Genomic DNA, 25254 nt, shown 5'->3' with positions numbered 1-25254 from the left:
GAACTTTATCAGGAATGAAACTTAAGTTCACAATGTATACCTTGTAGATTTTGCAACCTTTCCTTATTAAAAAGTTTGTTTTCCACATAATAGGTGCTTAATAAATGCTTGTTGATTTGAATGGAATGTAAAACAAAGACAGTCTTTGTCCATCTGTAGTCCTCTTGGACCTCTCCCATTCTCTGACTTTTCAGAGGCCAAATACAGGAGCTCAGGAATGATATCCACCTATTCTTTCAGTAACCTGGGATGTATTTCATTCAGGTTTGGTGACTTACTAATTTTGGGCAACTTGCTGCTCTCTTACTATCTCCTTACTTACCTTGACTGTCGGTACCCTGTTTCCCATTTTATAATTTCCAGGATTAGAATAATGAAATTCCCACATAATAATTCTTGGGGTTATGAAATTGAAATACACATAAAATATAGTGAATAGTAAGTAAGAGATAGTCTGCCTGTAATAAATAAGTTTATAAAGACCTTTACATACATTATCTCATTTGATCCTCACGACCTGTGAGGTAGTTTACTAGTGTTATTCCCATTATACTGATGAAGAAACTGAGGTTCAGAGAGGCTATGTGGCTTACCCACTGCCAACAAGCCAGCAGGTGTCTGAATCATTCTATACGTTACACCACAGTTCCTCTGTATCATATAGAAAAAGATGCTCCAGAAACATGAAGTTTCATAAAATAGTAAACATTTGTTAAGTGTCTACTATGTGCAAGAACTCTTCTAAATGCTCAGGATACAAGGTAAGGCAAAAGATAGTTCCTGCCCTCAAGGAGCTTACAATCCAATGGAGAAGACAATATGCAAACAAATATACACAAATAAGCTCTATACAAGATAAATAGGAACTTATTAACAGTGAGAATACAGTAGAATGAAGAGGGATTGGGAAAGATGTAGAAAATGGTATTTTACTTGGATCTTGAAGGAAGTCAGGAGTTGGAGATGAGGGGGAAGAGCATTCCAGGCATGGAGATCAACCAGAGAAAATGCCCAGAACAGATAGAGTGTCTTGTTCATGGAATATGAAGGAGGCCACTGTCACTGGATTAAAGAGTATATGGTGGGGAGTAAGGTATAAGGAGACAAGAAAGGTAGGGGAGGCTAAGTTATGAAGAGCTTTGACTGCCAAATAGAGCATTTTATATTTGCTCCTGGAGGTAATTGGAGCCATTGGAATTTATTGAGTAGGGGAGAGGGGTGATATGATCAGACCTACATTTTAGGAAAATCATTTTAGTGGCTGAATAGAAGATGAATTGGAGTGGGGAGAGACTTGAGCAGGGAGACCTACCAGCAGGCTATTAGCAGTTATTATCACCTATTGGCATAAAGTGATAAGGGCCTTCACCAGAGTGCTGTCAATGTCAGGATAGAAGAGCATACTTGAGAGATGTTGGAGAGGTGACGTTGACAAGCCTTGGCAACAGATTGGATGTGGGCATAAAAGATAGTGAGGAGGCAAGGAGGGTGCCTAGGTTTTGAGCCTAAGGGACTAGGAAGATGGTGGTGCCCTGTAAAGAAGTTGTGGGTTTAAGAAGAAAGATAATGAATTCCATTTTGGACGTATTGAGTTTAAATATCTGCTGGACATCCAGTTTGAGATGGTCAGCAGGTTGGGGCAGGACAGGTGAATTTGAGAATCATCACCATAGAGGTGGTAATTAAATCCATGGTAGCTGATGAGATTACCAAGTGAAGTGGTCAAGAAGCAAAAGAGAAGAGGGCCCAGGACAGAATCCTTTGGGACCCCAGTGTTGTTAAAGGGACATGATATGGATGAGGATCCAGCAAAGGAGACTGAAGAGGGGTCATATAGGTAGAAGCAGAAACAGGAGAGAGTGATGCCCTGAAAACCTCGAAAGAAGAAAGGAGGAGAAGGGTGATCAACAGTGTCAGTGGCACTTAAAGTCAAGGAGGATGAGGATTGAGAAAACACTGTTGAATTTAGCACCTAAGAAATCAGTACTAACTTTGAAAAGAGCAATTTTGGAGGAATCATAAGGTAGGAAGCCAAATTGTAAGAAGTTAAGAAGAGAGGAAAAGGAGAGAAAATGGAGGCATCCATAAAGGTGAGAGAGAATATGGAAAACATACTATTTGATTTTTCCATCCAAATAAAAGACCATTTTCAGCTTCTACAAAGTACCCTAGAAATGTTTTCCTACATATGATGAGTTCTTTGTAGCAGATTTAATTTGCATAATCTTTGATTATGCAAGAATCTTTGATTCTTGTAGTGCACAAACATAGGTATCTTCCCTCATCTCTTATTTCTAGATATTTTATTAGTATAATACCCCTGTGAGACAAGTGCTACAGGTAATATTATCCCCGTTTTATAGGTAACAAGTTCAGAGATTTAAGTACATGTCCATGATCAAACATCTAGAAAGTGTGAAAGGAAAAGCAGAACTTCAACCTATGTGTCTCCTAGCCTCAAATCCATCATTCTTTCCAATACGCCATGCAGTTCTGCATTATTATTAGTTTCATTAATGGAGAGGCTGAAAATAGTGAGCTTTTTAGGGAAGACTAAAATGCTGTAGAAATTTAAACGAATAGATTTTCTTAGAAGAGTTGAATTAATAAACCAGTATTATCTTAAAGTGTATTTTATTACAAAAAGATGGTTCCTAAAAAAAATCTAGATTAGCTCCTCTATAATAGAGGTTCTTAACCTAGTGTCCACAGAATCCCAAGTGCTCTGTGGATAGAGTTCAAGGGGCCTGTGAACCTGAATGGGAAAAAAAATTACATCTTTATTTTCCCCACCCTCTAATTGAAATTTAGCATTTCCTTAGATTGTGAATGTAGACCACAGACATTCTAAGAAGGGGTGCCTAGGCTTTGACATAATGCCAGAATAGCCCGTGACATTCATTAAAAAGGTGAAGAACCACTCATCTAGAAGAAATGTATTGTCTTCTTTCAGTAATACCAGAATAAAATTATGAAAAATAAAATTGAAAGCCTTTATAATTTAATTCCCTTATTAAACTATTATACATTATTGTATTAAATCACATATCAAAATTTAAATGGTCATGTTTCTCTAAAACAAAATTGGATTGTCATGATTAAAGTAAGTTGTCATGTTTCTCTATTGCCATTATTTAAAAAGACTGGCATTGATTTGAAGATATATAACTAAGCCTTTTTCTTTCTCTGTTATTGTTCTGTGTAAAACCAACAGAATCAAGCATCTTTGCTACAGAATTTGCCTTACATTTTTTAATTATGACAGCGTATAAAAGAATCAAAGAGGGAAAAAAAGGATTAATGAACATTATATTAAATCTTTCATCTAATAGAAATTATTAGTTGCTTTATTTTAGGCCTAACAAAGGTGGTAAAAACAGAATAATTAATCTCGTTTTGTTACCAGTTTAAAGTATAATATGAGATTCAGAGATGGTTTTCCATTGGCTTTTTCTTAAAGGGAAAATGAAGTTAAAAGTATTCCTGGGAAGACGATATTTCCCAAGACTAAAAATAGCTATATTCCCAAGCAGCAGCTGAAATTTGCGTATCTTCATTTCAGTGCAAACTAAACTTATTTTTCAAAGAAATGCAGTCCTTGTTTTGTAAATTGCCTCCTTTCTTGTGCACTTGTTCCTATTGTTTTTTTTTTACTTACTTTACCTTTTGCCTTTTTAAATATGTTCTCAGTAATCATTTCTAAACTGACCAGTGTTGATCAGTCCCTCCTCTGCAACTTCGAGTCCTCATGATTTGCCTACAATACAGAAAAGTCTCACAGCCAGTATGTGTCAGAAACAGTACTTGAATAAGACCAGAAAGGCAACTACCTCTCTAAGTTTCCACTCACTTTTTTTTTTAGTTGAATGATATGATTTTAAATCTGAAGATAAAAAATACCTCATTTCTCATAATAACTATGTTTTTCACATCTGGCAGGGGAAGTACAAATTGGTATTTTATTGATCCCTGGAATTTTTTTGTTTAATACTAATTCTATTTGCTTTTAAGATGACATTTCCTACACTTTGACATATTTCTATTCCCTCTTCACTGCTGATTTAAAAGTATCTTAGAGCATTTGTATCATTTATCTGGCGATAACAAATGTTTGATGACATGCGTTAATTTTAAATGTACTTTCATAAAACAGATTTCTATACTTCGTGTCCGGGAAAGGCCTTTCTTCAATTTCCATCTTTCCCCCTACTCTTTCTGGTTTCTCTTAGGCTGAGTTTTAAGCAATGGTAAAGTTTTGTTGTTGCTGGCCCATTGTTATAGAAATTTGAAAAACACCTAGTTAGATTATTCTTGAGCCATTTCTGTTTTGGTTTTGCTTACCATGTAGTGCTATAAATGACCCATGCATGGGAACAGAAAGAAGAGAGGAAATAATTTGTCAACTCTGCAGCCTAGGTTTATGAAGCTTGCTTTATATAGAAAGGAGAATTTTCCTCAGTGTCCTTGCTCACATATATTAATTACCATTTCAAAATAAAATAAAATTCTGACTTTAAGATTAATAACATTTAAGATCTTTGTGTTTCATTTTGAATAGAAAAATGTAACTGAAACACACTTTACAATATGTTTTATATTAGCCATGCTTTTCAAAAACTGTTCTTGTCTCTTTTTTTCTAATGTTTAAAAAAATTATTTCAAGGAAAGGCCTAGAAGTGCAGTGGAACAGCTGTGTTTAGCTGAAAGTACTCGACCTCGTATGACTCTGGAGGAACAAATGGAAAGAATAAAAAGACGCCAACAAGCTTGCCTAAGGGAGAAGAAAAAAGGACTGACTCTCATTGGTACATCAGACCAGTCACCCCTGCAGTGTCCATCATTTTGCAGAGATAATCCATTCAGGGTGATCCAGGTAAATGAAAATTTTTTGTTCATTATAGTATGATAGCATTCCATTTAGATTGGACTAGTTCATTATAATGCTGTTTAATATAATTTTAGGTATATACCTCTCCTTTTATGGATGAGGGAAAAAAAGCTTCAGAAAGGGTTGGTAATTCGTCCTTGGTCACATATGTATAGCAACTGGTACAATAAGGACTCAAACCCAGATCCTTTCACTTCAAATTCACTGGGGTTTTTTGCTCTATACTATGTGATCTTTTATGAATGAATGCACTTTTTAAAAATCTTAGCAATTCCATATAAATATATGATATTGATGTTTTGCCCCTGTTCTCTCTAAAATGCTGTGGATTGTTCTGCATTTTTATTTACATGCATCTAAGCTGTAGCAGGAGACAGTAAAAATCCTCCCATTTGTAAATATTCTGCTTTCCTTCAGATACTTTTTGCCTTGTATTGCCTTTATTGTCTCATTAACCTTCTAATTTTACTAGACTTCATATTTTCACTTTGACCTTCTAAGAGTACTATCATCTTTGTTCTCTGCCCATCATCCTAAGCATGAGGATATAAACTAGTGGGTCAACTGTAGCTCATCAGATTTGTTTTGAGTGCAGAGTTTTCACATAATACAGCTTCACCTGAGTGTTATACAGTCACTCTGAATTACAACAGATTAGCTGGTTTCATCAGCTTAAAGTTATCATCATAGTAATTAACCCCATTCCCTTGCTATTAGAAGTAGATGTTGCTAGTGGCTAATTATAAATTAATATAAAGTTTAAGGTATTGCATTAATGCAAATGATAGTTCTTATTTTTCCTGCTCTCGAGGATTTTGTCCTTTAGAGTAGGAATTAAATAAGTCTGCATATTTCTGCCAGCTACCAAAGTGGCTAAGTTAAAAAACTAGAAATGAAAATAAATGATACATATAACATGTTCCTTTTATTTCCTCTGACTATTTTCATTAGTTTCTCCACTCATTCATTGTTGTTTGTGGACAGGAGAGACAGCTTATTTCAGAACAAACAAATGTGTGTCCTGTGTGCAAGGAATGTGTCAGAAAAGTTTTAGATGTGCCTTGCAGTGTGAATAGGCAACATGTGTATATGTTATCCTTTGTAAATCTATAAATGTGCAATTTGTTGCACAGACTCAGAGGGATGATTTGATGTCAAATAACGTTAAGGAACTGGAGAACATCAGTAGAGAAGACAGTGTTGAACCAAACCTTGAAACTTCTGTGGAAGAAATAGCTCAACTAAAAGAAACAATCGCCATAGACCCTCAGGATGAGGATCTCAGTAAAGAGGTACAAAGTTAATTTGAGTAGAGGTACTTAGAGTTTGAGCAAATAAGGTGACAATTGTAAAAATTTGTTAAGTGGTATGAACCATAAAAAAATTTATTACCTTCTAACTCTTCCACCTGTTTTACTTTCCCTGACTTCCTGTCTTTTCTTTACCTTATTTTAGCCTTATCTGGTTTTCTCCCTTTTTTATTTTTCTGCTGACAAAAGTATTGTTTTTTTTTGTCATGCTTTCATTTTACTAATGAAGTAATTATTGTTTTACAACAATGTTGTTTTATAATCTGTGTTTAAAGACTTTAATATTAAAAATAGAACTATTTCCCAGAGTTATTCAGAGTTGGAAGAGGTCTCACTGGTCATCTAGCCCAGGTAACTGGGTGGTACATTAGTTAGAGCACTTCAAATACTTTCTTTGTGACCATGGGCAAATTTTTTTTTTTAACATCTGTCTGCCCCAGTTTCCTCAGTTGTAAAATGTGGATAATAATTGCATCTACCTTCCCATGGTTATTGTAAAGATCAAGTGAGATACAATATGCAAAGTGCTTACACAGTGCCTAGCATATAGTAGGTGTTTAATAAATGCTTGTTTCTTTCTTTCTTATGTTGATCCAGCATTCCTTTACTACACATTAGATAAGTTGTTATCTAGCTTTACTTGAAGTCCTCACAGCAGCTATTCCACTTTTAAATAGATCTAATTTATTAGGAAAATTTTCTGTAAATCAGCCTAAATTTGCCTCTTTGCAACTTCTACCCATATTTTGGCCCTCAGGAACCAAGCAGAGCAGTATTTTTTTCTATTCCATATGACAACTATCTTCAGTTATTTGGAGGCCTATCTTATCCTCCCTAAGTCTTCTCTTGTCCACACTGAACATTCTCTGTTGCTCTTCTTCATATGGCATGAACTGGAGGCTTTTCACTTCCTAACTTGTCCTGTAAAAGATCTCTTACACTGTGGTGCCCCAAACTGAACATATTCGTCTGACCAGGGCAGAGTACAATGGGGCCCGTTATTCCTGATAGTTTTCCCTCTTATAATCCACCCTTTAGTTTTTCTGGCTGGCACATCTAACTATATAAGAATCTTGAGGGGGCAGCTAGGTGGTGCAGTGGATAGAGCACTGGCCCTGAAGTCAGGAGGACCTGAGTTCAAATCCGGCCTCAGACCAAACACTTGACACTTACTAGCTGTGTGACCCTGGGTAAGTCACTTAACCCAAATTGCCTAAAAACACAAAACAAGAATCTTGAAATCCACTAAAACCCACAAGTCTTTTTTAGAGATACCTTGCATCCATTACTTTCCCCATCTTATATATTTGTGAAATTGACAATATTTTTTGGTCATGTAAAGCTTAGCATTTATCCCTGTTGAATTTCATCCTGTGCCATCCTCTGTCCCTTTCAACCATCCTTTTTCTCCCTAATTTTCATCTGCTTCTTAAACCATTGGTTCCTTCCCTGCTGCCTAAAAGCACTCCTAAATCTCCCTCCTCTTTTAAAAACCAAAAAACGCTTCACTTAATTCTATGATCCCCTCAAAGTAATGTCTCTCTCCTTTTCTCAACCAAACTTCTAGAAAAAGCTGTCTACACTCATTTATTGTTGTCATCTCGTTTTCCTCCCCACCCCCCTCCCACCCCATCTCACCCCATCTCACATCTCCTCTTACTTTCTAACCCCTTACAATCTGGCTTCTGTCCCCACCACTTGGCTGAAATTTAGTATTTATTCTTCATTGTTAAACCCAATTACCTTTATGCTGTTCTTATCCTTCTCAGCCTCTCTACAGTGCTGGACCCTGGGGTCCTTCTCCTTTTGGATACTGCCTACCCTGGGCTGGTTTATGGTTTGTTTTTAACCAGACCTATGTTCTCATTGGTTTAAGGAATTCTCACTGCTGATGGAGATTAGTATCTATTCTGCAAATTCTAGTTTTAGAGACTTGCCCGGGATCACATAATAGATACGTATAATGGATGATACTTGAACCTAGGTCTTCTTGACTTTAAGTAATGTTTCCTGTGAGGCCCAAGAGGTCCGACTCACAGGAAGCAGGAGCTGGCAATTTGAGATCAGTCCATCCTGCTCCTTCTCCTGTACTCTCTCTGGATGATCTGATCAGGTCCCATAGATTAAACTGCCATCCATGTGCCGATGGCTCATATATCACTATAGCCAATCTTTCTCCTGTACTTCAACCCTACATCATCTCCAGCTGCCTTGCAGGGTATCTCCACTTGTATGTCCCATATGCATGTCACACAAAACATGTCTGAAACAGAAATTTTTGTCCCCTAAAATCACCCCTTTTTCTGTTTTCCTGTTTCTGTTAAGATCACCAACATTCTCCTACTTATTCACGTTTACAATCTAAACTTGAGTTTGATTAACCTAAAGTTGAGGAGTCATCCCCAACTCCCATATCCAGTCAATTGCCAGGTCTCATTAATTTTGCCTCATTAAGATCTCTTTTCATCTGTTTCTCCACTTGTATCGCAACCATCCAGTCATGATCGTCATCACCTCCCACCTGAACTGCTGCAATAGACTTCTCATTGGTTTCCTTGCATAAGTCTCTCCCCTCTAAAAATCCGTTCTCCTCACAGCTGCTAAAATGATATTCCTAAAGCCTTGCCCTATTCACTCCTCACTCAGAAAACTTCTGTGATTCCCCATTGCCTTCAAGATAAAGGATAAGCCCCTCACTTTGGAATTAAAAGTCCTTGACTCCAGTATATCTTCCCAGGCTGATGATATGTGTTACATGTATGTTACTCCAACACATACACTCTTAAGTTCCAGCTAGGCTTTCCTACTTGAACCCTGTACATAACATTTTATCTCCTCTATCTTTGCACAGGCTATGCCAAATGCCTAAAATTCTCTCCTTCAGCTTGTACCTCTTGGAAACTAGTTCCCTTCATAGCTTACTTCAAGAACCACTTCCTTAAAGATGTCTTTCCTGATTCCCGCCATCATTAATTTCCCCCAGTGAAAGAAAAAATACTCTGTATTTATATGTGACTATGCTCTGTTTATATATCCTTCATATTTTATCCCCCTCATAGATTGTTACCTCTTAGTGCTTAACACAGTGTCTGGAGTGTACTTGGTGGTTAATAAATACTTGTTGATTGTTTCAAAGAAAAATTTTTGATGTGTAAGCAAGAAGCTAAATAAAAAAAAATTTTAAATAGAAGAAAATATAAGGTCTACTATTAAGAACAACTGACCTGGAAAACGGGTAAAGAAAAGATAAATGAAGAACCACTGGGCTTCTATTTCAGGAAATCAAAAATAAAAATTGTTTATATTTACTAGAAATAGAGGAAAAGTGCAAATAGACTCCACTGGTCACCTCCTGAAAGAAAATTAGAACCAGATCTCTCAGGAATGTCATAGCCAAATCCACAGCTTCTAAGTCAAAGAAAAATACTGAGAGCAGCCAGAAAGAAGGGATTCAAATACAAAATAAGATTTGGCAGCAACTATTCTAAGTAAGAGAAAATATTTGAATATGATAATCTTTTCTTAATTGATTTAATTTTTTTCAGAATTTAAATGCCCTTAAAAAAGAATATTTTATATACACAGTACACAAAAAGAAGATTGTATGTGAAACCATTGGTCTCTTATTTCATACCTCTTGTTCCTATTAAAAAGTATAAATAGTGGGCAGCTAGGTGGTGCAGTGGATAGAGCACCGGCCCTGAAGTCAAGAGGACCTGAGTTCAAATCCAACCTCAGACCAAGTGTCAAGACTTGACACTTACTAGCTGTGTGGCCCTGGGCAAGTCACTTAACCCCAATTGCCTAAAAAAAAAAAAAAAAAAAAAAAGTATATCATAGATTCCTCATTATGTCTTCCAAAAAAGAAGCAAGAGAGAGAGAGGCAGGGATGAGAGGGAATTGATAATAAACCTTACTGCAAAAATATTTATAACAGCTTTTTTTTCCTAATTATTTATTTTTAGTTTTCAGCATTCGCTTCTATAAGCTTTTGAGTTTTCAATTTTCTTCCCCTTCTTCCCCCTCCCCAAGATGACGTGCAATCTGATATAGGCTCTACTTATACATTTGTATAAGCATATTGTCCCATTAGTCATGATGTAAAAACAGTTAGAACTAATGGAAGAAACCACGAGAATGAAGCAATAAAACAAAACAACAAAGGAAAAGGAGAGCAAATAGTATGCTTCCATGTATGGCCGCTCTTTTTAGAATGACAGAACTGGAATGCTATCAGTTGGGGAATGGCTGAATAAATTATAGCATATGACTATAATGTAATACCATTGAACCGTTAAAAATAAAGAGAACTAGGAAAACTCCTACTAAGTAAGCAAAACCAAGAGAACAGCTTATGTTCTAACAGCCGTATTTTTAAAATGAACAATTCTGAAAGACTTAAGAACCCTAATCAGTGCATTGATGAATGGTTATTACAGAGGACTGATGAATAAGAATTCTGCCCACCTTATGATGGACCAACATGCAGATTGAGAAGCACATTTTGGTTGTGGAGAACATAGGAATTTGTTTTGCTTATTTGATACGAGAGTTCTGTATGTTTTTCCTTTTTTTTTTCCTTTGGTATCATAGCTATTATTTTTATGTTGGCTACTCTCTATGGTATCTCTCTGTGGTATTCTCACCATTATTCCAGTACCTAGGTTTACAGTCTGGATGTTGTCTTCAACTCTTCCCTCTCTCCTTCACATCCAACCAGTTGCAAAGTCTGGTCAATTCTTCATTCATAATACACCTCCCTCTCCACTCACAGAACCACGTACTAGTTCTTGGCCCTCCTCACTACACTAGTACCCTCTTCCTATTCTTAGAAAATTCTCCTAATTGGTTTCCCTACATCTGTTTTGTCACTTCTGTAGTGAGTACTTCCCAAGCTGCCCAACTGATACTGCCATATCAGTTCTGACCAGTCTAACCCCAGCCTATCTTTCTAGGCTTTCCCGTTACTCTCTTTTGTGCTAAGTTTCAGCCAAACAGGTGTTTATTCTTCTCCATACTTAGTGTCTTTCTCTTTTCTCCCTGCCTTTAGAAGGCTGTTCCATTACTAGCATCTTCTTCTGTCCTAACCTTCACCTGATGGAATTCTTGTGTTCTTCAAGGCTCCTGCTCATCTGTTACTTCCTACTGTCTTGATCCCCACCCTTTCTCTCTTTGTTAATGCCTTCCCTCTAGAAAGGGAAATTACATTGTATTATTTTTCATTTGATTTACTTTGTGTCTGTGGGTATCTCCCTTGGTAGTATTTAAGCTTCTTAAAGGCACAGACTTTCATTTTTGAATCCCCAGTGCCTCACTGGTATATAGTAGGCATTTAATAAATGCTTACTAGATGAATGAATGTTGAATGGATAAACTATCAGGTTTGGGCTCATTTGAACAATATCTGAGAAATAATGTTTTCCGTCTTACTTCACAGAATCAAATTCCAACGGATTACAGAGCCTTTCAGAAAGGCCTATAGATGTATGAGTAAACCCTGGTACCTGGACTCATATTTTTTTTATTTTTTTTAACTTTATCAATTTATTTTGATTTATCAGCAATCACTTCCATAAGCTTTTGAGTTTTAAATTTTTCTTCACCTCCCTCCCCAAGACACAGCACATAATCTGATATAGGCTACACATATACATTCCTATTAAACATTTTCATGTTAGTGATGTTGTAAGTAAGAATTAGAACCAATAGGAGGAACCACCAGAAAGAGGAAACAAACACGACAGAAGGAAAAAAATAGCAAATAGTATGCTTCTATCTGCATTCAAACTCCATAGTTCTTTCTTTGGATGTGGATGGCATTTTCCATCATGAGGCCTTTGGAAATGTCTTAGATCCTTGCATTGCTGAGAAGGGTTATGTCTATCAATATTAATCATCGCACATTGTGCCTGTTACTGTGTACAATGTTCTCCTCGTTCTGCTCACTTCACTCCGCATCAAACCATGCAAGTCTTTCCAGATTTTTCTGAAGGAGTTAATATTTTTTAAAGATTCCCTGGACCATGTCACCTGAGTAATGAAATTATGTAGTCTCAGCCTCTTTCAAAGCAACTCTGAAATTTAGGCATTCAGACTAAGAGAAATCTTTGTATGTTTTAGAATGTTATTATTGAGCCCAGAATCTTGGTACTCTATTACATAATTTAGTATTAGGAAAAGCTTGCAGAAAGCATCGTGATTTCACAGGGAGGATAATTTACTATAGTCCTAATTTTATTTGTGGGAGAGTATTTTTTGTACTGTGAGTATATTTAAGAATGATTTGAAAGAGGAAATTTAATTTAATTTTTGTTCTATAGTTAATGAAAACTGATAGTAACTCATTCTGTGAAACACTAATCAAATCTGAGCCAAGAGAAGAGAATTCTGAAGAAATGATGGATAAGCAAAAGGAAAGAGAAAAAATATCTGATGATGTTTCATACAGGTAAAAACAAAAGTAACTGTAATTAAAAAAATTACTGATGCTAGAAACCACAGAAATATAATTTACCCACATCAAAATAGCATTACCTCAAGCCAGTTGTGTTAACATTTTAACTTATATCACACAAAAGTGTAGTGTTTATCAAGATTTTTTTTGTTACTTTTATTTAGGTTCTTAAAGGCCCCATTGTTTTTGGTAATTTTATAGTTCTTTACTATTAGTCAAAATAAACTAATACAGATTACTTATGTCCTTAAAACCTCAAAAAAGAAAGCATTTCCTTCCTTTCTATGCTTTGAAGTTTTGAAAAAATACTTAAATGACAAAAAATAAGGACAAGATTTATTTTTTTAACTTCATAATGTCTTATAAGGAAAAATAATCAGTATCTTAAGGTCAATTTTTGTATTTAGGTTCATTACATAATGTAGAACCATATTTAAAAATGTCACTCTGTATTCATTAGCTCCCAAAGTGTGGCTCTAATCACAAATCATAAACCGGAAGGCAATTCAGAAGAAAAGGAGATGACCAGTATCAATGAACAAGAAGAGAACGTCATTTCTTATGAATCAACTGCTGAGATTTCAAGAGGAAATCAAACAATACCAGGTAGTATTATTGTGTGTGTTACGATTCTTTCCCTGCTACTTCATTTAACCTTCTCCATCATTTTTCTATTTTTTACCTTGATAAAAACATTCCTTAATGAAAATAAGTCCCAATTCTCCTTACAAAATTGGTACTATTGGTAGGCATAACAAGTAAGTGGTTCTCTAGGGATCATGCAAAATTAAGTAGCCAAAACTGAAGAGTGGATTCATTACTCCTGACCCTGTTAAACTCCATAAGTGCTTGCCTCAGTATCTCAGAATTTGACATGGTAGTTAATCCCAAATAAGGAGAACTAGTAGAAATGAGAATTTCTTCCACACATTTAGTAGAAAAAGAAGAATTATTTTATTATCCTGCTATACAGTATTTTTCTGAGAGTTATAATACCTCCCTTCTTCCAGACAGAAATGGAATATAGTTCCTTGGTTCCTTCCCCACCGTGGGGTATAAGTGATTATCCCCAGTTTACAGATGAAGAAACTGGGGCTCAAACATGAAATGATTTGCCCAAAGTCACACAGATAAGAAGTGTTCAAGCCTAGGTCTTAAGCCCACCTCTCCTCCTAACCCTACCAGTGTTCCTTACACTACACCACATAGAGGTATGAGAGCCACATTTTTACTGGTTACCTGGTTTACCTGGTTCACTGTCGTTCTAAGATACGACATTTTATACTGAAATATTTTTCTTATTAGATCATAAAACACTGTCTTTTAAATTGAATTAATCATTACTTTGTTCTGACTGCAACTTATTCACAAATATAACTAGTTCCTGAAATTGTCCCTTAACAGCTCACCCAGCTCATGTTTCTATAGCACTTTAAGGTTCACAACAACCTCACAACACATTCACAACAACCTAAGAGCAGCTAGGAGTATTACAGTTGGAGTCAAGAAGACCATGTTTGAGTCTTGTGTCAGGCCTTTATTGACTGTGTGGCCCTGGGCAAATCACTTCACCTCTCTCGGCCTCAGTTTCCTTGTCTGTAAACAGGGAATAATAGCAACTACTTCCCAGAATAAATGAGGTTCTATGTATATGAAACCTTAAAGTGCTAGATAAATATTAGCTTATAATGATAGCAGTTTGTAGAACACTTTACTTGTATTATCAAAATGGATTGGTTACTCCTGTAACTTATTATCCTCATTTTTTAAATGAGGAAACCAGGGCCCTAAGACTTGCTATTTCTCCCCAGAGGTTGCTCAGCTGATGACTGTCAGTGCCAGGACATAAATACAAGGCCCTGATCCCAAGTCCTGAGTTTTTTTGTGCTACACACTATATCTCTCAGATGTATCAACGTGTGTAAAGCATTGTAATATTGTTTATGAAAAGTAAGATATTTTTCCTCCTTTGTATTGTCTGTCCAAACCAACCTAGAAAGTTTATTAAAGATAAGACAGATTGGGAACCTAACTAGGAGTGACTCATTTAGCTGTCAGTCAGAAGTCTGGAAAACTACAGAAACTAACATTTTGACACACAGATTCTGATGAAAGATTTCATAGTATATAAGTAGTTTGTTCCCAAATTAGACAGTTGCAATAAAAAATAAACACATCTGTTCATTTCTACTCAAAACCATTCATTTGTATGTAATTGAGAACCTACCGTGTGCAAAGTGCTGTGCTGTAGTGACTGTAGAAGTTACAATGCAGAAAAAGACCTCTGGCTACTTTTTCTGACTGTATTTGTTACCATCTGAATGGAGCCCCAGGATTACTGGGGCTAACATACCTATTGTATGTTAAAGGTTTTTGTTTTCTCATGTTTTCTTGGTGTGTTGTTTTCAGTGAAAAATCTGCCCCAGTCACCTGAGCCTTCAACATCACCAGTTCCATCAGCACAACCACAACTCACAGAAGGATCACATTTCATGTGTGTATAGTTACAGAGAAGTATGTTCTTTTTTCCCCCCATTTTGCTTGTGCTTCATAGGTAGTTGTCTGTTCATTTGTCATGTTGTTTAATAGATTAGTCTGGACAGTACATGAGTAACTTAGAAAATTTTTAATTTTGTCTTACTTTTTTTATGTTTTTTTTTAAATGTTTGTCTTCCATTCAATCTGTATGGCTGTGAATAATGGAATACCATAATCTCTAGTTGGCAACTAGGCGGCGCAGTGGATAGAGTGTTTAGACTGGAGTCTGGAAGACCTGAATTCAAATATGGCTTCAGACACTTACTAGCTGGGTCCTTGTGCAAGTCACTCAACCTCTTTTTGCCCCAGTTCCCTCAAGTTGCAAAATGGGGAAAATAATAGCACCTACCTCCCAGAGTTGTTGTGAAGATGAACTGAGATATTATTTGTAAAGCAGTTGTCACAGTGCTTGGCACTTAGTAATAATTACATAAATGGCAGCTATTATTATTACCTCTGAAAAATTAAAAGTTGAGAATCACCTAAAAATGTAATGGAAAAGTGCTTAGTGGGCATGAGTAGACTGCAACACATTACCAGTGAGGCTTTGTATGAGAAAAGCAACGTAAAGCTTGTCATCAGAAAGATGTATGATGGGGAAAAAAGGTTAGCTAGTCTTGACAAGAACAACCTACATGCTCCATTAGTGAACACATAATGTCAAGAGAGCTCAAAAAGGGACACCCAGTAACATGGGTGGATCCCTCTATGAAGAATTTATGGGAAGAAGTGGGCAAGTGTAATACAGGATGAAAGGGCGTGGATGAGTTGCAGTGTGAAACGAAGTACCCTATATTGATGAAATCACACACTTAACTAATGTATTTCCATAAAGGTCATTTCTCCTGTTAGATTGCAAGCTCTAGATATCTTTTTAAAAATCTAAACTTAGTAACCATCAGTGTTTAACATAAACATTCACATACACAAAGATTTTTAAATGAAATTACAAACTGTTTTTTAGTTTGTGTGCGTGTGTGTAAAAGATTTTAAGAAAAATATCTTTGTTTCCCAGTACCCCTCCCAAACTTTTTCCAGTTTGCATTTTTTCATACTTTGTTGCTGTCAGATTTTTTTTTATAAATGTTTGATGTGCATATTGTGATGAATCTGCTTTCTCCACTCTTCTTCACTTCATACAAGTCTAATAGTTCTTTGTGTTTGTCATAGTTGTTATTTCTTATGACATAATATTTCACAGTTTAACCGTTCTGATGGGGTTGGAATCTGAGCCCCAGAAAGGAAAAACCCTGAACTTTCCCACATGGCCAAATCTCTGGCGTTCCCCTGAGGCTATGGTCCCATCAACTGGTCTTTCATTGTGGCTACACCCAATCTCCCCTCTATTGTCTTGCCTCCCTATGGCCCCAGGCCACTTCCCACCCTTGGTTCCACCTAGGCTCCATTTCCCACCCTTGGGGATTCTATTACCTCATGGACTACTTGATCCATCTTGTCTCCATTAAGATGCTCAGATTTTACAATCTAGACAATAGCCCATAGATGCCCAGATTCCTTAAGAGTCTAGCTAATACGGCGAGTCTTCGATAAACTTTGTTTTTGGCTACAGGAAGGCTTGGGTCGAAATCTTTCGGGCAGGACCCAGATATCGTGATTTTGGGGTGCCAGGACCCCTAACTTCTAGACCGCATCAATTCCAGTTTTAATAACAAATGATACTGCTATGAATATTTTGGTGATGTCTTTTGCTTTCTTTTTTTTTAATTTTTTTAATCCGGGACAGCACCTAGCACAGTGTCTTGCACATAACAAATGCTTAATAAATATCCATTAAATTAAGTGAAATGAAATGGTCTTATGATACAGCCAACATAGTGACATCAAAAACCATCAAAATTATTTCCCAAAGAAATTTATCATATATTATGCCATAGCAGTCACTTGTGGATTACAGTGAAAATGGTGAAGACAAAAAAGATAATTACTTTTAGGGGAGAGTATGCAGCACCAGAAGTTAGGAGCTCTCTACTACAATGTTAGCTCTGCCATGAATTGGTTATTTGACCTTGAACAAGTCATTTTACTTCTCTGGGCTTCAATTTCCTTATATGCAAAATAAATTGTTAGACTAAATGCTCACTAAGGTTCTTTATGGGTGGTTTATGTTGTAGAGTCATATGCAAATATTTGCAAGCTTCAGAAGGGGGAGACGGAGGTAACAAAAATTTAAGGAATTACCTACAAAACTACTCTAAAAATAGCAAAAAACCTATGACTTTCTTCTAATGGCTGGCATCTAAATTCATTACCTTTTAGGTCTGAAAATAATTTCCTAGAGATCAGGCTGTTAATAAACTGCAAAAACTATTGACATCAAGTGATATATTGGAATTTTGCTGATCATGAGGATTTGCAAATCAGTTGTTTTCTTTGTGTTGTTTTTCTTGTTTTTCATTTTTCAGAAAAGTTCAGAACAAGAAATTTCTACTCTTATCCAATTTTATTTTCAGTGTCCAGATGCAGTAATATTTGGTACAGTTTTTAGATATATTCTATACCTAAACAACCTAAACCCAATGCAAGCTTTTGAATGCCTATCAGTCTGCATTTATTAAGCACCCGCTAAATAGCTCTAGGCCAGATCCTGGGGATACAAAAAGTGAAATAACCCCTACCTCTAGAACTTACATTCCAAAGAGAGACTTTAAGTACCTGAGTGTACAGTTAATAGCTCAATTAGCATAATGAATTAAGTTATTACCACTGAGACTTTTTGGGACATATGTGTCTATTAATTCTTTATATACAAAGAATGCTGAGAGTACTGGCAATTGGGAATCAGGAGAGACTTCATGTAGAAGGTGGTGCTTAAGCTGAGTATTAAAGGGGAAAGGGGTGTTCTGTGAGACAGAGGTGAAAAGAGAGATGGCCAATGCAAAGGCACAGAGAAGGAGATGGAGTGATGCTCAGAGAGAAGGCCAGTTTGACTAGATCAGAGTATAGGAGGGGGGCTTGTCTGTAATGAAGCCAGAAATATAAGTTGAGCCAAGTTTCTAAAAGGCTTTAAATGGTAAACAAAGGAGTTTAAGAGTTAATATTTTATACCAGAGGCAATATGGAGCCTCTAGTGTTTTTTGAGCAAAGGAATATCTTGCTCAGATCTGCACTTAAAGAAAATCCCGGAGTTAGCAGAAGAAGAAAGGATGAATTAGATCAAGGAAAAATCAACAGGGAGGATTTTGTAGGCAAACTGCAGTGCCTACAGAAATTGTGGAGATGGAAATGGCAAGATTTAGGAACTTATTGAATAGGTGAAGTGAGGGAAAATGAGTCCAAAACAAGACCAAGGTTATGAACCTGGGAGACTAAGCAAAGCAGAGTGGTACCTTCAGTAGGGAAGGGGAATTTGGTAGAGCGGTGGATTTGGGGAAAAATATAATGAGTTCTGTTTTTGACATATTCAATCTGATTGAAGACATCCAGTTGGAAAGGTCGAATAGGCAATTGGTGAGGGAGGGCTAAAGATCAGAGGAGACTAAACTTGGGCATATATCTCAAGTCATTTGCATAAAGATGATATGTAAACTCAAAGTATTGATGAGGTCACCAAAGGAGAATATGGAGAGTGAAGCAGAGGGGCTCCAACGCAGAGATTAGGGAATACCCACAGGGGATGAGATACAGCAGGTGAGATAGCTATGGAGACTGATAAGGACTAGAGGAGGAAATCCAGAAGAGAGTAGGGTCACAAGTAACCAAAGAAAGAAATAGATAGTGTCAAATGCAGCAGAGAAGTCAAAAAGGTCAAAAGAGAGAGTAGAATAAATGGGGGGCAGGATAAGATTAAGGGAAATATACTTAGTTTTGTACAACATAACTACTATGGAAGTGTTTTGCTTGACTCCACATGTATAACTTGTATCAAGTTGCTTGCCTTCTCAATGAGGGTGGGTGGGGAGGAAGGGAGAAAATTTGGAACCCCAAGTTTTAAAAACAAATGTTAAAAAAAAATTGTTTTCACATGCAATTGGGAAATAAGATATACGGGCAATGGGGTATAGAAATCTGTCCTAAACAGGAAAATTGAAGGGGAAGGGGATAAGAGAAGGGGGTGGGAGAGAGAAGGGGAGGACAGATTGGGGAAGGGGTATTCAGAATGCATGCCATCTTGGGTTGGGGAGAGGGACAAGATGGGGAGAAAATTTGGAACTCAAAATCATGTGGAAGTGAATGTTGAAAACTAAAAATAAATAAATTAACCCAAAAAAAAAGCCAAAAAGGATGAGAACTGATAAAGAACCATTACATTTAGCAATTAATTAAGATGTCATTGTTAAGTTTAGAGGGAGCAGTTTCAGATTATGAGATTGGAAGCGAGCAAGATTGCGTAAGATTGAAGAGTGAGTGAGAAGAGGGGAAACAGAGGCAATCAATGCATGTAGACAGCGATTTTTAGGAGTTGGTCTGGAAAAGGAAGAGAGATGTAGGATGATAGCTTGAGGGGACGGTATGCTCCTGAGCACTTGGGGTTCAGTTTTGGTTTGGCTTTTTTTTTTTTCTTTTGAGGATGAAAGAGACTGAGGCATGTATGTTTAAAGACAGTAGGGAAGGAACTAGTAGATAAAAAGAGGCTGGAGATTAGACAGCGGGGATGATTAAATTTTACCATTACTTCTGCACAGACAAGTTTAAACTCTACAGGCCTCTTATCAGTACTTAATATTTGTTTTTATTCTTTTAAAAATAAATGAGCAAGTCAAGCTTATGTTTCAGAATCCGCAGCAGTTCAGTATTTTGCTAAATGCCTTTGTTTTCAATTTTCAGGATACTCTTCTTGATCCTTAAATTATTGTTGTACGATGCTTTTAATTCTTACTTAAGATCATTTCCACTGGAAACAAATAAGTACCCCTCTTTTGTTGGGTTTTTTTGGGGGGGGGTTTTGGTTTTTGGGGTTTTTTTTGGTAAGGCAATTGGAGTTAAGTGACTTGCCCAACATCACACAGCTAGTACATGTCAAGTGTTTGGTCTGAGGTCAAATTTGAACTCAGGTCCTCCTGACTTCAGGGCCGGTTCTCTATCCACTGCTCCACCTAGCTGCCCTGCCTCTTTTGTTATTTATATAGAATTCAAGTAGCACCGTGGAAAAATGCACAGTCCTTTTCTTAGCTTCCATTCTTTGGCTATCCAGTGCTGCCCTCTTTTTATTCTTTAATCCAAATTAAATCAGCAAGTACTTGTCAGGCACTGCTTCATAGGTCTCAACTATGTCACTTAGGCTTTTAAGTCTTATTAATTTAGTCATTTCAGTGCAACTGATAACAAACGAACACCCACATGACTGGAAGAGGAAAATACTGCCTAACAAGCTGTAGATGAAAATGACCCCTCAGTCTTACTACAGAGCTTGGCCCTAAAAGACAATTATCATTATTGGTTGGTTAAGTAAAAGCAGCAAAAATTAAATGTTCAAGCCCTAAACCTATTCACTAGTTGAGAAGCTTGCAATATATGGCAAGTTTTCATATATTTTATACCCATTTTTGAGGATAAAGCCTTTGTGAGGAATGCTAACAGTTTGGTTCCCACAGAATTGATAAGAAAAGAGGACAGGGGGAGATTAGGTTATTGATTAATTGATTTCTTGGTTTATTGGTTTACACAAATATGTAAATAAGATAAGGGAATGAATGGGATAATATAGGTGAAGCCCCCTCAGGGGAATGAACTAACCCCGACCTCAGTTACTTTTCCTACTTATGACTGTTGCAAGACTGCACCCAGATGCTTTGGAGCACATTCTGGCTGAACAGGATGTTCCATGTGGCTAAACCAGATGTTCTGGTTGTGCAAAGAGACCATTCCCCTCTAACTTGTTTTGAACTTCCTTCCATAGAAGTTAGAATTCCGCAGATAGATTGTGCCCATAATATACCCAGCCAGTGGGTTGAGGGGAAGGGTATTAGGGCGGGGACATTGCAGATAGGGTCTATATATTCTGCTTCACAAGACATTCAGACACACACCCTAGCTGGAGCCATCTTGAGCAAATGCTGGTTGTGTCCTTTCTCATGAGAAAGCAATAAAACTCCTTTTTGCCTTTCTTAAGAAAAAGTCTCTGATTTGATTATTTTGGGGGTCACAAACACCGCATACACCTTGTTAGTCAGCATTGTCACTTTTTCAGTTTCTTAAACTGTTTCTTGAAGCAATTATGTTTAAAGGGACAGTGACACCACAGAATAGTAATGTATAATATAATTTTAGCATCTATCTGCTACAGGGTGCCGGTATCATCCTAATTTTTGATATTTAAATGTATTTTCTTCCATATGTATATCATTTTCTAAATTCTTGGCTTTGGCAGCATTTAAGAAAGTTTTGGAAAGGACACTTGTGTAGTTACTTGAGCGTATTGTTATAGATTTTAGTGGGGTCCAGCAAATCTATTGGGTTTTTTTTTCCTTTTTTCTTCATCCACAAACATTATTTATTCCTTCATATTCAATAAGTTTGGTTCTATTTATGATTTTGAATTGCTCTTAGTAGCAGTTTGGAAGTACAATTAAACAGTTTTCGTCATTATATCTGTCAAGCCCATATGGAAGAACAGAATTGGGTTGTATGCGTGTTTTATTTCTTTCAGGCTAGCAGCATGCTTGTGGAGCTGTGAACTGAGCTCCTTTGGGGGTTACACTGCACAGTTTTTATACCCTTCCAGTAGGAACTATTGTGGCTCCATCATCATGTCACCCCTGGACAGAGAAAATATGTGTGTACCAGACCACTCCCAGCCTTGGGCTATGCAGGCAAAAAGATCTGTCTCCACCCAAGCTTGAATAGAACACAATGGGCTTCCCCACTGTAGATTAAATTCCTTGCCGGCTAGGGTGGTGTCTGATCTAGATGAGGAGAGTGGATGCTGTCTCATTGTCAATAATGTCCTGTAGAAAAACTGAATTTAAACTCAGGACTTTGGAAGAGGGGTGGAACTCTGAATCTCCCCACGATACTGGTTATTAATCATTTCTCACATATTTTAGTTGTTTAATAGCCATGTATGTGATCACACTTCTCTCTCTATGCTTCCTTCAATTAAAAATGTGAAACATTAATTCTTTAACTTTGTAGGTGGTAAAATAATTTTCTTTTCTTCTTTTCTAGCTACAACAGCTTCTGTTGAAATAATTCATAGTTAAGGATATGGACCTATGGAAGTGTCAGAAGAAATTGTACAGTCTCTTAAATCTATGAAATTCATAGTTCAGATGCTTTTAACCACAGAGCATCATTTTATCACTTCTGGAAATGTTTATTCCAAGATAGCTTTAATGGCCCATAGGTACACTCCACAATATCAAGGTTATCTATTATGACACCAGCTTGCTGCTATGATTTCAGTGCACATAAATAATGGTGCTTTTTAACGTGTAGCCTACAGCCATAGCTTAGTTGCTGTGTTCCAGATTTAAATGTTTCTTAATTCTACGTTGATTTACATTTGGATTTTGACTTTTTAGTACATGAAATTGGTTACTTTTACACAACTCTACTGAAGCTTATTTTCTCTTTGGCTACTATAATGCATTGTTTCACACTTGGTTTGTAAAATTCTTATATATGTGTGTGTATTTAAAATGTGCCATTTTATTATTGCTAAGTGAAATGTCCTGTTTTTGCTGTAATTATTTCTCAGTCACATTGCACTCAGTCACATTGCAGCGTCAGCAGTTAACTGCCATACTGTTGTCAACATATAAACAAATGTTAAGGCCTATTTTTCCTTAAAAACAAAATAAAGTGTAGGTATTTTGAGGTACTGGGCTTTTACTTCTTTGGAATAGGTGTGTACAGCAATAAGCTTTCCAATTCCAGTACTTAGTTTGTGTACAAATGTAATTATGTTCATTGTGTATATATTATACAATGAGCACATACAATATAAGTATATAAAGTTACTATTGTTTAAATGCAAATGTTCATATCTCATTTCTTTTCTATCATGTTAAATAAATGTTGATGTTCTTAAACATCTGTGTTAGTGATTTTTTTTCCCGCCATTTAAAACTGAATTTAAAAAAAATGGTAGATTTGGTAACTACCAAGAGGAATGTTGGGACTATCAAAAAAAAAAACCAAAAGTTAGAGAAGTTTTATATTTTATTGATAAAGAAACTAAGGGCTAAACAAAGTAAATGTCAGCCTACACAGCTCATCAATGGCAGAGCTGTTTTAAACAAAGTCTCCTACCTTCCATATATTTTTGTTAAACTTCATGACTTTTTATTCTTGTTTGGACAAAAATTAGTTTTGTAAGTGGGAAAAATAATGAATAACCTCATTGAAGAGTGTGTGTCTAAACACTTAACACAGTTTAACAAATTCTTCTCATGGAAATTTTCTGGGATATCATATCTTTTCCCAAACCATTTCTCGTGAAGTCAGTGGTGCTATTAAAGAACGTTATCTATTTTATTCTATGCCAGGGATTCTTAACCTGGAGTTCATGGACCTTGAAGAGGATATGGATATATTTCAGAGCATCTGTGAACTTGAAAGGGAAAAAATCCAACTGAAATTTAGCATTTCCTTTGATTATAAATATAGACTGCAAAAAAATATTCTGAAAAGAGGTCCATAGGCTTCACTACACTACCAAGGAGATCCATGAGTCGCAAAAATGGTTGAGAACTCAGGTCCTTTACTCTTTTATCCTCCAGTAATCAGTTTCACATTCTTCCTGCTATAAGCTTTCATTTGTACTTTACATTGTTTCCAAAACTCAGGGAAACTTTAGCCTTTTGGATTTCTGCATAAAAATTACATTTTACAAAAAAGCCATAGCCCCCACACACAAGTCCAAGTCTTACTGAAGTTAAAGCCTAAAATTTTGGGGACATTGTTGTTCGTCCTTTGTTCTCAAAGAGGACCAATGACATCAGAAGGTGATAATGACTTGGATGAATTGGATTTAAGAGAGGCAGAGCTGTACCTTACTCTCTCCTCCACAGTCATCAAAGTCCAGGAGCTAGACAGAAGTCAGTACAGATGATGCCCTGGGATACAGTAGATGACCTTGGCCTTTCTAAATTGAGGTCTTTCCCTTAGTTTGTCTGAAGCCACCCTCATTCAGTGGCTAAGGGCTATGTAAGAGTTGAGACAAAAGATAGCCCAAGTTACCATCACAAAGATAGCAGTCTGGGAGGGGAAGAACTCAATTTCTGGCCTCAACCGAAAAACTGATTCTATTTGCACTTATCTTAAGCCATCCAAACCTAAACAATGAGCCACAGATACTTGGGTTTAAGCTATTTTTGGCCAATCCATGAAAGCCAGGGTGATTTAGGTTTAAAGGTGTAGTCAAATAGCCGAATTTAAAACACAATGAGCTTTTTTAAAGCCTGGTTTTTTCTGAGCTTTATTTTAAGAAATGAAAAATGCACAGGACAAAAAGTAAGTTAGGGGACATTGTACTGTGGGCCGTGGGAGGGCATTATTTAAAGTACAGATTATTAATGATAAAGAGGATGTAATCTTTACAAACCAGTTTCAGCCTAATGATGGTATAAATGAAATATATTCAAAGGAAAAGTACTCAGTATTTTTTTCTCTTTAGGTAAAATCCGTAATTGTTATGGATCAGTTATGTTTTGGTTTCATTAAACACAATCATTTAAGGATATTCCTTGGATATGTATGAGGCAGAGTGACCCTGCAGATAGTGGAATGAGCATCCAGAATTTTTTGTAAATTTTCATTTTTATGTATTTAAGTAGTCATACTTGTCAAGGAAATTTTTTAATAAAACAATCAATTCTAGGTAGCATATACCTTTTTTAAGATCTATCAAAAATTCATTACTAGTTTCTCTGATAAAGGCCTCATTTCTCAAATATATGGGGAACCAAATCATACAAATAAAAGTCATTGAACAAGCACTTTTCAGAAGCAGAAATCAAAGATATCAATAGTCATGTGAAAACATGCTCTAAATCACTTTTGATTAGAGAAAGTCACGTTATAACAACTATGAGATACTACCTCATACCTATCAGATTGGCTAATATAACAAAAAAAGAAAAATGACAAATGCCGGAGCAGAT

The 25254-nt window shown here is 36.4% G+C and overlaps 1 protein-coding gene across 10 annotated transcripts in view; it reads left to right on the top strand.

Annotated features, from left to right (window-relative positions):
* The window catches only part of PLEKHA5 (pleckstrin homology domain containing A5), a 182910-nt gene extending 159841 nt beyond the window's left edge, over positions 1–23069 (top strand). For 5 of the 10 annotated variants that reach the window (XM_027838666.1, XM_027838662.1, XM_027838664.1 and 2 more), the window contains 6 exons: positions 4664–4873; positions 6022–6180; positions 12519–12646; positions 13113–13258; positions 15062–15146; positions 22316–23066. In XM_027838666.1, coding sequence (XP_027694467.1) covers positions 4664–4873; positions 6022–6180; positions 12519–12646; positions 13113–13258; positions 15062–15146; positions 22316–22334 — 747 coding nt within the window. In that variant the 3' untranslated portion in view covers positions 22335–23066. Of the gene's footprint in view, positions 1–4663; positions 4874–6021; positions 6181–12518; positions 12647–13112; positions 13259–15061; positions 15167–22315 lie in introns of all 10 variants that reach the window. The other 5 variants (XM_027838658.1, XM_027838660.1, XM_027838659.1 and 2 more) reach the window with 5 other exon arrangements.
* Positions 23070–25254: the final 2185 nt, after the last annotated feature.

Source organism: Vombatus ursinus, unplaced genomic scaffold (assembly GCF_900497805.2).
Source record: "Vombatus ursinus unplaced genomic scaffold, bare-nosed wombat genome assembly UNPS02014830.1, whole genome shotgun sequence".
In the NCBI taxonomy this organism is placed as follows: domain Eukaryota; kingdom Metazoa; phylum Chordata; class Mammalia; order Diprotodontia; family Vombatidae; genus Vombatus; species Vombatus ursinus.
This window is presented reverse-complemented; position numbering and strand designations above follow the sequence as displayed.